Source organism: Neodiprion lecontei, chromosome 2 (assembly GCF_021901455.1).
Source record: "Neodiprion lecontei isolate iyNeoLeco1 chromosome 2, iyNeoLeco1.1, whole genome shotgun sequence".
NCBI classification, from domain to species: domain Eukaryota; kingdom Metazoa; phylum Arthropoda; class Insecta; order Hymenoptera; family Diprionidae; genus Neodiprion; species Neodiprion lecontei.
Genome location: NC_060261.1, coordinates 40,800,016 through 40,814,972, shown reverse-complemented (window position 1 = coordinate 40,814,972; position 14,957 = coordinate 40,800,016). Strand labels below are relative to the sequence as shown.

At 44.6% G+C, this 14,957-nt stretch overlaps 3 protein-coding genes across 6 annotated transcripts in view; 2 read left to right on the top strand and 1 right to left on the bottom strand.

Moving 5' to 3' along the window:
* LOC107222532 (unconventional myosin-XV) overlaps positions 1-6,337 on the top strand; it is a 53,761-nt gene extending 47,424 nt beyond the window's left edge. For all 3 annotated transcript variants that reach the window (XM_046730257.1, XM_046730258.1, XM_046730256.1), the window contains 8 exons: positions 1,869-2,266; positions 3,344-3,650; positions 3,739-4,134; positions 4,271-4,455; positions 4,536-4,668; positions 4,778-4,982; positions 5,138-5,274; positions 5,481-6,337. In XM_046730257.1, coding sequence (XP_046586213.1) covers positions 1,869-2,266; positions 3,344-3,650; positions 3,739-4,134; positions 4,271-4,455; positions 4,536-4,668; positions 4,778-4,982; positions 5,138-5,274; positions 5,481-5,711 — 1,992 coding nt within the window. In that variant the 3' untranslated portion in view covers positions 5,712-6,337. The remainder of the gene's footprint in view (positions 1-1,868; positions 2,267-3,343; positions 3,651-3,738; positions 4,135-4,270; positions 4,456-4,535; positions 4,669-4,777; positions 4,983-5,137; positions 5,275-5,480) is intronic.
* Positions 6,338-8,869: 2,532 nt separating this feature from the next.
* On the bottom strand, positions 8,870-14,186 carry LOC107227188. The gene is made up of 5 exons (XM_015668254.2): positions 13,462-14,186; positions 13,190-13,316; positions 12,779-12,876; positions 11,435-11,657; positions 8,870-11,326 (listed from the first exon to the last, which is right to left on the bottom strand). Exons 1-5 carry the CDS (start codon positions 13,516-13,518, stop codon positions 10,446-10,448), a joined length of 1,386 nt encoding a protein of 461 aa, XP_015523740.2. The 5' UTR covers positions 13,519-14,186; the 3' UTR covers positions 8,870-10,445.
* Positions 12,799-14,957, top strand: part of LOC107226705 (adenylosuccinate lyase) — a 40,116-nt gene continuing 37,957 nt past the window's right edge. The window contains exon 1 of one of the 2 annotated variants that reach the window (XM_046730264.1): positions 12,799-12,895. The gene's annotated coding sequence lies outside the window, so the exon portion shown is untranslated. Of the gene's footprint in view, positions 12,896-13,298; positions 13,348-14,957 lie in introns of those variants that run through there. The other variant, XM_046730263.1, reaches the window with a different exon arrangement.

Here is a 14,957-nt window from a genome sequence, read left to right as displayed (position 1 = left end):
GATCCTGAAGAGGTTCGAGGAGCTCAGAGCCCAGAATGAACTTCACTCGGACGACAAGGGCAACAACGACAAGACACTATCCACCATCCAGGAGACCCTCAGGAAATTGGATGAGAAGGTTAAGAGCTACCAGGTCGAGACAATTATGTATCACTTACGTCGCGCTGTCGTATTTTTGCCCCTCTCATTGCTCACATATTCTCAATGATTACGTGTTCGCGAACCCTGACACTTCGGTTGATAAATGGCTGGCACCAACGTGCGCCGCACGCACGTCATCGACGGTTTAGCAGTCTGTATTGTCAGTCGATATACTCGCGGATGAGATCACGTAATCACGCCGTAATCGTGGTACGGCTCTAGAAGCGTCTATCCGGTAGTTGAATCGCGGATCAAAGGTCGAGCCAATCGTGTTTCGCTAAGTCGGTTTTCAGCACCGGATTGCGAAACAATGAACGAGTCGAACGTACCAACACTTCGACCTTGAATCGAGTGCCGGATTCTCTCCCGCAGTCCCCGGAATGCCACCTTTGATCGCGTCGAAGATTGTCTCCAGATCTGCGCGAATCGGTTGGGTCGAATCTAATTCCGGATCGGTGCAGATACGTAGGGACTTAATTGGCGCACCACCCCGCAGAGTCCTGAGTCGATAAACTGGTTTGAATATACGTGTGACGAAGAGCCGGTTATCGGAAATATTTCCCTCTCGCGGTCTAACTGTACACCTTTCGATGCATACATTACCGGAGATGTGTATGTGGGTCAGGGTCGTCACCGATGCATGCTCCACCAGCTCTTCGCGTTGGTTCCCACACCTTACACTCGGGTACTCGATCGGAAGCGTGCGTATAATCAGGCTCTCGTTCACGTCGACGATTAACAGGACATCGGTAATTTCTCCTCGTGCGCTAGCTATCTGGGACGTGAATATAATCAGCATGATTAGAGCTGACGCAGATTAAAATTTAATCATCGTTCACCGTTTCACGGTGGATAATTCGATTATAGATACGGTGTTAATTTACTCTTCTCCAAAAGCATGCTCGACTTTCTGAACCCATTCAAAATTCTTCCAAATACCGGCAGCCGAATCCTTAACGACTCTTCCAACGCTGCACCACCCGTTCGAGAGTCGTTCAAGTATCGTCATTTTCTACCGTTCGATGGACGATAGTGAGCCTGAAAAATGCCTAGTACTTGGGAGAACGTAGTTCGATGTGTTGAACCGGGACCAACTTTAAGTGCCCGGAACGATTGGAGGAACTTGTTTCTCGAGGTTGCGGGTGGAGGGAGAAGATAGAAGCGTATTAAGTTGAGATTTCATCCTTTTTCATTCTTCCTCCTCTTATACTCGACCACGGAAAAATGTTTCAGGCGAGCCAGTCAAGCGGCGATTTTATGTCGCATTAGTAAACGGTCAGGAGCTACGAGTCGCCGATGAAAAATGCTTTATTTTTATGATACAAACTCGTTTTTCTTCGCAGCAGCATTCCTTGTATCGCTGATGGATTTTAACAGCGTGGATCCTCTTCGCTTGGAAAATTCATTCGATTCGCCTTTCATCCTGGCGCAAATTATTTTCAGCGGTCCGCGTGTACAAAGCCAGACTGTTTTCGAGCCTCTCGACGCTGTTACAAGTGATTCACTTAACCCAAATTCACACTTTTGAACGTTAATTTTAGAGTACACGCACTCCGAGCAGCTTAGACAAACTGCTTGTCCCAAATCTTTGCAGCTCATTATGCCGGAATCGATGCATGACATGAAACTTGTTTGGAACATAGAAGAGTTCGCGAGTATTAGAAAGGTGTTTCCGTTTCTCCGAGGCAACTGTTTATAATTATATCCTTTCATCGTTTTAATTTCAGATCGAGAAAAAGCCGGTGCACAAACCGATCCATCACGACAACCACGTGTCTCAGATAACAAAATCTATTCAATCGCAAGCTAGTCATGCCAATACTCATCAAGTGGCCCAAGCGAGCCAGGCGAACCAGCTCAATAACCACGGCCACAATCACGTGCTCGCAAATCACGTTGGCAACAATCACATGGTTACTGGAAACCACGTCAGTCACGTCAATCACGTAAACCAGCAGAACAATATCCACCAGAAAAATCACGTCCAGAGTCAAGAATGGCGACAGCATGACGAGGGTGGAAGACTCCAGGAGGAAAGCATTTACGAAAGCGGCCCCGTGGTGAACGATGGAAAGCATTCGCTGCTGCAGTATGCAATGCTCAACTTCCGGCAGAGCACAGAGAAGTGAGTATTTTTCAAGCTTTTATTCACAGTATTCTCTACGTTTGTTCAAATATTCTCAAATTGGAGCAGGAAAAGAAACGAATATGGGTTCACGTCAGGTGATCGCATTTCTTATTACGCCTGCAGCAGTCTGGTCATTCGTCGCTTTCACGTTAAAAATGTCATCAGACGGATTACCGGGAATTCCTGAATAGAGCAATTGCATAAAAGATATAAACTTTAGCTAGAAATCCAGGATTGAATTGAAGACCGGTAATTAGCCCGAGAGACACCGCTCGCTGCACGTCAATTCTCTGCAATTAATTCACACCCAGGGAATTAGAATTGTCCGTTGTAATTACTTTATCCTTATGCAAGATAAGAACGGGGCCCCGTCATATTGTACCTGGTATAACTTCTCATGCACGTATATGCACGTGTTGAGAAAGCATGACATTTCGCGTGAAAGAAAGATAGACAGTCGCTCAAGTATTCTGCAGTGTAAAACTCTGAGTTTATTTCACTGCTTTTCATTTCCTCACGCGGTTTCCTACGGCAAGGAACGCAGAGCCGTAGTCAGTGTATATTTATCAATAACACGTATAATCATTAACGGAGAATATCCTCAAAGGATGAGCCTCAAGCGTCTCGTGTAAGAAGATTTTTTCGTACAAAAGTTGTATCGTTTTGTTGACTGTCATGTGCTTGTACTGTCTGAAAGAAAAAAAAAAAATGTGAAACGTAGAATTGCATTTCGCGCACGTGTCTCATATCCAAAGTCATCTATTCACCGAGATTGATTGCTCAGAGTCGTTCGTCGAGCGTTGAAAGTTGCTTCCGGCATCCGAGGCACAGACCTTCAGAGATTCGAAAAATGACGAGGCTCCAACCGATGCACGGCAATTATATTAATTTTCCCCGGTTAATTACGGGGCATTTGATAAATAAGCCCCGAGTAGCCACAGCGTAAAGTGGCAGCTAGTCGGCGGAGCAATCACCATTTACCCACAGTACCTGGTTTACAAAAGCGACCGAGATGAGAAGGAGCTAACAATCGCGAAGTCGAGAAAAATAACAAGGCAGCAATTCCTGTTCCAGATTCGAGATGCTCAAGACGGCCGACGGCTCGATCAGCGGTTCCCTCAAAGTGATCGAGTCTCTCAAGAGCAAGAAGAAGAAGGACAAGAAAGGTAAGGGACAGCAGGACGGCGCCGAGTGGACCTGGAAGGAACAGGTCGACTTGGTCAAGTACTCGCTGGTTCCGATCGAGCAGAGCTTGCTCCGACTTGACCCCGAGCTCAGCACCCTGGCCGTCGAGTGCTTCCTCTGTCTGATGCGGTACATGGGTGACCAGCCGCTTCCGCCCGACATGAGCGAAGTGAAATGCGTCTACACGATACTAATGGTGAGGGAAAGAGTGCCTGGCCTGCAGTGTTGGGCGAAAACAGCGGGAAAAATTTGATGATTCTCACTTTCCTTTTGCGCTTCTTCAGCACTGTCACAAACTGGAACTTCTACGGGACGAGATCTACTGCCAGCTGATGAAGCAGACGACGAACAACAAGAGCCCGAATCTTGACAGCTGTCAACGCGGCTGGAGGCTCTTCAGCATTGTTGCTGCCTACTTCACATGCAGCGAGGGACTCAGGCCATACCTCATAAAGTACCTGGAGACTGCCGCCTACGACAAGAGGAGGGCCTTCCACGGCACCGCCACCGTCTGTCTGCAGAATCTACGGAAGACCGTCAAGTACGGAGGGAGGAAAAACGTTCCCAGCGTAGAGGAGATCATGGCAATCAGCGCGGGACGAAACGCGAAACGGCAAATTTATAGACTACCGGGTGGTACCGAGAGGGTTATAAACACAAAGTGCACGACGGTCGTTCAGGTAATTTCGATGTTTGGAAATAATGGTGAAGTTTCTGTAATGGTACCATTACTGACTACTTCAGTACAACCAAGGAAAGTTTCTCAACATTTCGAGCCTTTAACGTAAAATAAAAAAAAAAAAAACTCTTCTACAGGATGTCATAGAGGAAATGTGCAGCGTAATATCAGTTCGAAATCCTCACGAAATGGACGAGTTTTCTCTCTACTGCATCGTCGACGGTGACGCATTTACGATGCCCTTAGCCAGGGACGAATATATCCTGGACGTAACGACAGAGCTTCACAAAAACCATCAAGTCTTCTACTTGATATTCTGCAGGTGAGGAAGACATTCGAGTCAATTATGAATCTGATGTTTCTCCGTGAACATTTATAACCCTGATCGCAATTCCTCTTCAGATCCGTTTGGTACTATCCACTAAGATTGGACGCCGCGCTGTACATAGAAGTTGTGTTCAATCAAATCGCACCTGATTATTTGGAAGGATTGCTACTGGTTATACCCGGGGATCATCTTCCGCAGGAAATTATCGTGAGTTTTTTATATATTGTGAGACGAAAGTCTGTGAGAAGTTTTGTTCTGCACTCCAAGTAGGCTTCTTATCAGCCCTGTAACGTGTGATGCTTGGTTTTACTTCCAGTACGACATGGCCCAGAATGCCGCACTGTTGCACAAAGCTGCTGACATGACCCACGAGCCGACTACCAAGGAAATAAAGTACCTTCTACCAAAACCGGCACTGAGTCTCAGGGAACCGCGACCACAACAGTGGGGCAACATGGTCCAGCAGGCGTGGAATAATGTGCAGCACAATACCGCGGCGGCGTGCAAAGCTCAAGTACTAGGTGAGCTTTTTGTTCCGTGATTTTCATCGAAAATTTACGAGACCAGTTTGTTATCTGCCACGGAGAAAGCACTCCATTGGGCCATAGCGTTGAAAAAACTTAATCAATTTCAACAAAATCACATTGGAATGAGTATTTGCTTCGTTTGTTTGCAGAAATATTATCCAAGTGGCCACTTTTTGGATCGAGCTTCTTTGCTGTGAAAAGAGTTACTGAGGGCAAGGAGAAGGGCGGAGACCATATCCTGGCTCTGAACAGACACGGTGTTCACTTTATCGACCTGGTGACACACGTAAGTGGAATTTGACTGTCTTATCTACGCATAACAATGGTCACTAACCTATCCCTCCCTCGCCGTGCACAAACTTTCTGTTGGTGGGGACATATCTGGAAGGATATGACGAGACTGGAAGTGATTATTGTTATTATTACTGGGATGATAAAATGAAAATCCGCACTAACCTACGCAATTGTGAAATTGAGAAACCAATTTTTCAGGAAACTTTGTACCACTATCCTTACTCGGAGGTAATATCGACGCGTAAGGTGAAATCGGAGGAAGGGACGTTGTACCTGGACATGAAATGCGGAAATCTGATGCAGCAGCGTATAACCAGACTTCAGACCGAACAGGCCCACGAGATATCGCGGCTTATCAGGCAGTACATTACGATGGAACAAAGAATGACCAACGCCCAAGGTGCCAGCGTCGGTTTTGGAGCGAGATAGAGGAGGCTGGAGATTAAAAAAGAATCAAGGACGAAGCCGTCTCAATCTTTTAGGATTGAAATTCCGCCTCGGTATTCTCAAACGATGATAAACAGTGGCATGATTAGCCACGTCGAGAATCAGCGTATTCAGTCACGAATTATGTAGTTTTAACGTTACATATTATTTATTTTATTTTTTATCATACAATATACTTATACGCATACACACGTATAGGTATATATATATATATATAATGCAATGTGCATCGGGATACTGCAGTTGTTATATTATCACATATATATGTACTTGTGTTATCGATTTAGGAGGAAATTGTATTTTTCAAATATTCGCAGAAGTATCAAAATCGCCTAGACTCGCTCCACTCGTCGAGGATGGTAAAAATGGTGAGAAAATTAATGTTATCCTAATTTCATTTTAATGCTTCAAGCGCACAGTTTGATTCGTCAACCACGTATAAAAGATTCAATATTTATCCTATATTTCGATGGTTATGATTGATTATTTTTAAAATTATTCTATTATTCTTTTGCTGTAAATATGCTAACGCTATGTCCAGTCGTGTGAAAAAAACAAAGTAACGTGCGCACTGTAGACGGATGTATGCGATTCGTTTCAGGTTCACACAAGCGTCGGAAAAATGCTCAAATATATAAAATAAATAAATTATATCCTTAATGAAAAATAGCGGATCAGTAGAAATTCATTTTCATTCCTTTTATTGTTTCATCTCATCTTTTTTCAAGCTTATCTGCTGTAAATATACGAGATTACGACGATATTCGGAATTCCGTATACGTATACAGAATTATGTAAACTTCTACAAGATGCGTGACTATAACACGGCATCTAAATTTTCCAACATAGGTGACTAATTACTCATTCTTTCTTTTCTTTCTTCCGATTATTATTATTATTATTATTATTATTTTTTTTTTTTTTTTTTTTTTTTTTTTTTTTTTTCCGAGGAGTTGCGGAATCCAAGTTACGGATTCGCGCCAGTCATACGGGCTGGCGCGGATGTGGGACTCCAGGGTGGCCTACCCACTAAACCGCCACCTCCTGTGCAACGCTCCCAGCCAGGAACTATGGTGATATTACTTCTAGCTGGGAGCTCTGTCGGTGTGCTTTGTCAGTCTGTCCGTCCGTCCGTCCCGTGCAGGCAGTCCGTCAGTTACGTTACGTCAGGCAGCCGTCCGCGTTCTTACGTCGTAGAATTGTCTCTGTGTAGGTGGCAACAAGTTGCCACCTTTCTGTGCTGTGGAGCATCACCCCGACAATGTTGTCGGGAGTGATGCCTCCCACGACCGTCTCCAGTCTCTGTCGCAGTTCTGTCCAGCGGTCACATTCGAAGAACGTGTGTTCCGCGTCGTCTCGTCCGTGTCCGCAGTACGTACAGTTGGGCGTCCGTACTCGGTTCAGGTTGTGTAAGTATCGTCTGAAGTAGCCATGGCCCGTCAGAAGCTGGGTGACGTGAAAATTCACATCCCCGAACCCCCTCTGGATCCACGGTCTCAGGTCCTTAATGAGTCGTCTCGTCCAGTTTCCCGTTGTTTCTTCCGTCCACCGTTCCTGCCACGTCTGTATCGTCGCGTCTCTTTCCGTCGTTGCCGCGTCCCGTCGGGTCACGTCCGCGTCTCTTCCGTAGACCCTCTTGCGCTCGAACGCGAGAAGGTCTATGGGAATCACGCCTGCCACCACCAGAACAGCCTGTGCTGAGACCGTCCGATAGGAACAAGCGATCCTCAACGCACTTCGTCTCTGTACCGTCGTCATTGCGTGACAGTATTTCTTAGTCTTCAGGGAGTCTGCCCAGATCTCCGCACCGTAGAGGAGGATCGAGTTTACCGTCGACATCAGAAGTCTCCGTTTCCCTGGTCTCGGTCCGTTCGTGTTTGCCATCAGGCGGCTTAGGGATGCTATCCTTTCAGCCGCCTTCTGAGCCGTTCGTCGTATGTGAGGCCAGAAGGTCATCTTCGTATCCAGGGTCACCCCCAGGTACTTGACTTCCCCTCTGGTCTCGATCTCGTCCGTCCCGACCGTCATGCGTAATGTCGTCGGTATTCGTCTCCTGGTGAGAAGCACCAGTTCTGTCTTTTCCGTCGCGAGTTGCAGTCCGTGGTCAGTCATCCACCGTCCGACTCGTCTCATTGTCTGGTTCAGTGCGTATTGTGCCAGATCTGGAGTTCGTTCGACTATCACTGCCGCCACGTCGTCAGCGTAAGCGACCAGACGAACGCCGAGTGGGAGCTCCAGTCTGAGCAGGCTGTCGTATATCCCGTTCCAAAAGTCGGGTCCTAGTATGGAACCTTGAGCGACCCCCGCGGTAATCTGTCGCGTCACTTGTCCTTCGGTCGTTTCGTACGTCAGTCGTCTGTTCCGAAGGTAGTCTTCAACAACTCGGAGCAAGTAAGGCGGGACCCCGAAGTCGCCTCTCAGCGACCCTAGGATATCCACCCACCTGGCCGAGTTGAAGGCGTTCTTAACGTCCAGTGTCACCAGCAGCGCGACGGGTCGCACAGCGTGGCAATGTCTGTCTGTCGACCGGAAGGAGTCAACCACCTCTTGGATTGCTCCAATTGTTGATCGACCCCTCCGGAAGCCGAACTGCTGGTCAGAGAGGCCTCCGCCGTCCCGTATCGCGTCCGTAAGTCGTGGTCGCAGAAGCTGTTCGTACAGTTTCCCTGTCGTGTCCAGTAAGCTCAGCGGCCGGTAGGCCGACGGCGTGCTGGGGTCACCCTTACCCTTTGGGATAAGGACCAGCCTCGCCACCTTCCACCGGTCGCTGAATGTCCCTGTCGTAAGGCACGTGTTGTAGAGGTCGAGGAGTATCTCCGGCCTCAGGCTCGCCATCAGCCGAAGAACCTCCGCCGGTACCCCGTCCGGTCCTGGCGCCTTACCCCTCTTCATTGCTTTGGTCGCTCCGACGAGCTCCTCGGCGGTGAAGACGGGGGGCGCCGCATTATTATTATTATTATTATTATTATTATTATTATTATTATTTAAACGATAGGTTAGGTATATCAGGTATTCATACCGAGGTTTTATAAAGATATTGTCAGTTGCGGTGTACAGGAAGCATGAAACGAGAAAATATCTAATGAATTTTGCAGAGGTATAAATCTCCATCACAGGTGAATGTATTGATCTGGATACACGGTATGAGAATAAATCAGTATACTTGGATACACATATTCGGATACAAATGTGAAATGTATGTTTTAAATGATTGGTGAAGAAAGACCGATGCATAAATGTTTCGTTACTACGAATGATGGTAATTATTATACAGAGATACAAGTAAAATTCAAGTTCATAATACGTTGATAACCGTAGTACGTATCTAGATATCAGATATATCGCGTTGTATAACATAATTGTTAAGTTTAAATTTAAAACTCGATTGTCTACCAAACAAATATTATATACTTTACATACACGTATAAAAGAAAAAGACATCTACTTTGAGTTGAAAAGAAGAGATAAAATAACTGCAGCAGAAACGGTCGAGTATGGTTTTTTTTACAATGTGTTGTTGTTGTTTTTTTTTTTTGTTTAGTTGTAAATTGTCATATTAATAGTACTCTACTAACTGCAGTTATATGACGTGTACACATATGTTATATTAAACTACTGTTAGATGCAGTGCGTAGGTTTGATTATTATCGATGTTAAGTGTAGAGTATACAGTTGTTATACAGTTACAAAATCCGCATTCTCATGCAACGAACAAGACGCACATATACATGAAAATTATACGTATAACGCATAATATGAACATTTAAACAATGTGCAGTGCATCAAACTTCGAGAGTTGATTTTTTACTTCGAATTCTTATTCTTAACGTTAAATAGTATTTGACTATATATATAGTAATTGTTGTTGTCTTTTTATTTCTTTTTTCTTTTTCTCTTCTAATGACCGTTTACCGTCTGTGTAGATTTGATGCTGCAATTATTGTCTTATAAACGAAATAAACGTTTGTACAAAAATGAGAAGATACTTTTGTTTACGTATAATGTAATTGATACATTCAAGTTCTGTCACTGGAATTTAATTCCCATATTTATATAACTTATTAGGTTCCGAAAATTGCAATCATTTGTATAATAAGTACATATAATAATAATTGTAAAAATACCATTGTCTCTAGTTTTACGAAATTTTAGAAACAGAATTCGTCGTAGAGTTACAGACTCGATATCTGAGGATTACAAGTTTCATGCTGAACTTTATTTTTCCAGAAATTGCTGATTCACATTTTTCAAAAGTACAGAATTTATACATTATCAATTTCTGGGGCTCTGCTTACGTTATCAAAAATCTGAACACCACATTTCACGCAGATTCGGTAAAAAAGTGAAACGCGCATTCTTTCAAGGTTTTACTACTGCAGAAAAGTAGTCGCAAATATTGTTATCTCATGCAAAGCTCTACTGTTATTCGACAAAAGAACTGAAAAGGGAGTGAAAAAAAAAGGCAGAGACATCGTACGTTCCTGAAAATGCAAACAACATACGTGACACGAATTCACTGCGGAACGAAAGTCGAGTAAGCACGCGGAGGTCCGACAGGTTGACGAGGTAAGCTCGTTTGTCAATTGGCAAATTATTTAATAATTTATGAACGACCATTCACTCGATAAAAAAAAGGTCTCAGAGTAAAACGCAAAGCGTAACCGTGATCCTTCGCGAATACAACCTTATCGGGAACGATGATATCAAATAAGCAGCTCACTTCTTTTCGTGTTCCGGGCTGGAACCAGGGGTCTTGGACTTGAGATCGCGGGGCCAGTTACTCGCGGTGTGGCGAACGTATCCCGGATCATTCGGGGACGAGGGTATCTCGAGATCCCTGAGACCCGCGGTCTGTGTACCGATGGAGTTTTGGATAGCGCTGAAGCACTCCTCGAGCCTCTGAATGTCGTCCTTACGCGCGGGGCTTCCGTTCCTCCCGTAGTGCATCTTGGGTGCGGCTGGAACGGTAAAAGAAACGTCGCGGTTCCGCTTGAGGATCCCGGATGGAGACATGCTGCGCATCCTCGTTGGAACGTTGTCGTACTGGCTGGTATCGGAGTTCCTGTAATCCTCGGGGTTTCCACCGCCTCCGGTTTCCCGCTCGACCCGCATTATCTTCACCCCCGGGTTGACGATCCTCGCGAAAATCGGAGTTTCGCCCTCGAAACTCGTCGGGAATGGCGGGGTGTCGGTTTCGTCCGTCGCTCCCCTCGGGAACCCCGAGATATCTCCGTTTTCGTAACCGAAGTACTCTCGCCTGGCGCCGTTCCTACCCTCGACGCCTCGGCGTCGCGACTCCCTGCCGGCGTCGAAACCCTGGAGGGCGTACTCCCGTAGCTGCTTTCCCACGTCCTCGAACTTCCGGTTTCGCTCGGACTCGAAAAGGTCGCGTGACCCTCGCCGCTGACTCCTGGTGACCTCCTCCTCCGAACCCTCTTCCGCATCCCCTTCGTTAAGATCTCTTCCCGCGGACTGCTCCGAGCGATTGAAGCCTTCGTTCACCGACCCCTTTACTTCCGGCGGCGGTGTTTCGCCCTTGGCATTTCCGCTGGACTTTGTCTCCTTCTCAGCACCGAGTTTCGCCAGAGGTAGCTTTACTGGAACGAGTCAAAAACTCACTGATCAAGCATTTTTTTTTTTTTTTTTTGAAGCTGCTTTTTTTTCTAGGTTTGGACAACCCTTGCGCCTGTGCAGTCTGTACTCACCAATGTCTTTTTCCACCCCGGTCTGCGTGCCGTCGTGTTTCTTCTTCGCCCCGGGGATCCTCATCAGGATATCGATGACGAAGACCAGCGCCGTCAAAAGGCTCAGAGCCCCCAAAACTGCCGCGTTGTCCACGAGGTCTTCTGGCACGCTGTCGATCGACGCCAGAGACAGGGCGCCGACGATACCGAACAGGATGACGCCCAGACCGAGGAAGAACAGTTCCTGCAAAATGGATTTCCCGTTTTACACACCCACAGGCTGAGCAATAGATTCAGCTGTATTTGCCGGGAGAAAAATTATAGAATAATTTACTTGGTGCGAGAAAAAAAAAATTTCTTAATTCGGTGATGATTCACTCGCATTCAACAGATTTTTGCTATGAACAAGCAAATTTTCCTAATTGATTCACGTTCAAATATATTTTTTCCCGGGTGGGTGAACTTTTTCTGCGCCCAAAATATCACTGCTTGCATGAATGTTGTTTCGGAAATTCGTAATGAAACTGCTGCAGCTCTCAAGGATATAAAAGGTCGTGTTTGACCTTAGAGCAAAGTTTCAGCGGGCAGGCTGCAGCGCCACATCTCTCTGACTCATTAATCCTATAATTGCGGAGCGACGAATGCATATTACTCGTGTCTCTGCAGTCTACTAGACCGATGCGATATCATGTTATGATGTTGTTTGCGTCGAGATTACGACGAATATTTACGGCAGCCTTACTCTCATTGAGTCATTGCCAACGCCTTGCATCGCATATTTGCACTTCTCGTCTCACGGACCGTCGGAATTTTCTCACGCTGTCGATTTAATTATGTTAATCAATCGCGGTTTGTAGTATAGGTAAATTGATACCTGTAATAAGGAAGTGCTTCAAGTGATCCGAGTTGCACATTTTACGTGATGGGATCAAATTGGAAATCAACTTCACCTTGACGTACGATAATTCGCGACAATATATTATAAAGTCGCATAATACAGGCATTTGTTTCACTGGTAGAAATATTCGAAACTCAATTATAACAGACTCAACTATAGGCTTTACCATTTTTCCTGAAGAAATTTCTAGTCAAATTTACCGCGCATAGATTAATAATTACGACAAATGAATTATTTTATGTATCACAAGCAGACATTCATGAATAACGATACGGTCAATTTTTATTACTGCTAAAAATTTTTCAAACCACGTTAGACGCATCTACCTTTTTTTTAATTTCATTGCAGGAGTCGTGAAAATTTTTAAAACGAGTCACAGAAAGCAGGATAATTCTAATTATTGCTGATATTGAAAATTTTATTATTGTTATCGATGATTCGCCATTTTGTAGTTGCAAAAATATTACCGTCTTTCTACCCCGAAGCTCTCCGGTTGCAGCAGCTACCAGGAGTCCCGTCGTTACGATGACGTATCCTCCACAAGTAGCTGTGGCCAAAGCAGCACCTATTTTTTATGAAAAAAGGTACGTGTATCACATTTTTATGCCTCATACCTCTGATAAAACTAAACGTAAGCATATTACGATAAATTATTAACTCTACTCTTTACATGCACGCGTACAGTAATCATTTTCTTACGAATTTACATAAAACATACAATTTGCGCCACATCTCGGTTAAGACCGAGATGTGATCTTCATAGAGCAACAAATTAACTCATAATCCTTGTACGCGAAACGGAAATCGAATGAATTTTATTCGACGTGAGTTTACGTGCCGTGTGTCAATGAGTAAAGTTAACATTTATGAAGTAGTACCTATGGTGCCCCATGTAACGTTGTTCAGAAGTGACCACTCCCTACTTCGATTCCTAAGGTAGTGAAACACCCTCCGACTTTCGTCGTCGGTAACCCTGAGTGCCACAACGCAGGATATGCACAAGAGCTGGAGAAAAAATTTCTGGTTTTCAAACACGGTATTAATTTTAATATTTCTAAACTGCGAGCGATTGTTCCTTAGGAAGAAGAGAAGTTGCCATAGCATATTTCTCCTTCTTTTAAAAACGAAATAACCATTTTTATTCACTCACCAATTCGATAATTCGTATGAATACTTTACGGTCCCACATATTGTCGCAGGTATTCATCCGTTGAAAATCAGCAGTAAAGAACTTGAAAAAATCTTCCCAAACAGTGGTAAAATTTTACTACAGCAATATCACAGGGTTGAAAATCCAAGAATAATTAAGTTCACCACACTACTAGATTTAACTGTTTTAAAACGAAATCAAATATTCAAACAAACGTGTTCATCAATGGTAAATTGACCTTACAAAAAACCGATGCTGTTTAGTTGACCAGTGAACCGGTCGCTGGTGAACCGATCTAAGAAAGTCGGAAGATAAATTGTGCAAAGTAGTTTGCGATCAATTTTTCATTTACGAAACAATCCCCGATGAAAATCAAAGAAATTATATTCAGTTACTTCGGCAGACGCTTGAACATAAGTGCACTTATTTGCGCGAAGAACTCGCGTTAGGCGGTTGTGCGAATTCTCGATATTGCACCACGCAGTCGATGCACTCGCGCACTATCATCCCCGACGCAATTGAGGGTATCGCTGGTCGTTCCAACGGCGGTCGTGAATCCACGCGAGAAACGGAAAGCGGTCGAGTAATAAGGCGGAAAAAATTGCCGCAGGCTTCGTCCGTTTGGCTGTTGAGCGACGACTGAAGAGATAATGCCGAGTGAAACGGTGTCCAGGTTACTCAGCGGGCGTTATTCCGCGTCAACGGCGGAGGCCTCCTCTGTAAATTTCAATGGAATGGACGCACGATGGGTGCCTGGGTAACCGACTACGTCTACCACGTATCCTACGAATGCTGCAGAACTCGCGTGTTCGCCTACCTCGAAACAATGCCATTATCACAAACGACAAAGGCCCATTGGCGTCGGGAAATATTTTGCAGCTAATCGAGCCGATCGCCGGTCTAAAGTCGAAAAATCGCACTTTCGTCCGCGTCTGTGCAAATATTCTTACATTCGGAACTGAGGTGTCGGAGTAAAATGCATGTTTAATTTTTGCGCAAAAATTTATTCGCGCAAAGTTGTAACGGATGAACGATACTTTCGGGCAACAATCTCGTAAAATATATAAAAGCGAATATTTTATGAAGAGTTTTTTACGCCGGAAAGGAAATTTCAAATTTCATTGTTGGCAAGAATATTATTTAATACCACGTTCGAGTAACGAAGACATTGCAATACGATATCAGAATTCACGAGAATCTCAATTTTTACGCGCTAATTACTATATTAGGTCGAGTGTAACGTTGAAGTGAAAATTCTCGCGATCTTGAGATTCAAGGATTGAACACTTGATAATGGAAATTTTTACTCGCGCCAGTATAACGAAACAATATTGGACATGCGTATGCTACAAATTTAATTGCCCCCGTGACACGATTTGTCTGAATATAAAACCACAAACGGGGAAAACCTTGGGTCCAATGAACTACTTGTTTTAACTAGTTTGAAGTTTACTGTAGCAAGTATTTACGAAAGGTTTGCCACTTAAATTGTAATA

What these genes read in the sequence shown, in the direction of transcription:
- LOC107227188 (XM_015668254.2), bottom strand. Translation starts at nt 13,518, where the DNA reads ATGAATACCTGCGACAATATGTGGGACCGTAAAGTATTCATACGAATT. An exon ending in TCATACGAATTATCGAATTG is followed by an intron (nt 13,317 to 13,461) that starts GTGAGTGAATAA and finishes TTTTTTCTCCAG; the next exon opens with CTCTTGTGCATATCCTGCGT. An exon ending in CGGGGTGGAAAAAGACATTG is followed by an intron (nt 11,327 to 11,434) that starts GTGAGTACAGAC and finishes GACTCGTTCCAG; the next exon opens with TAAAGCTACCTCTGGCGAAA.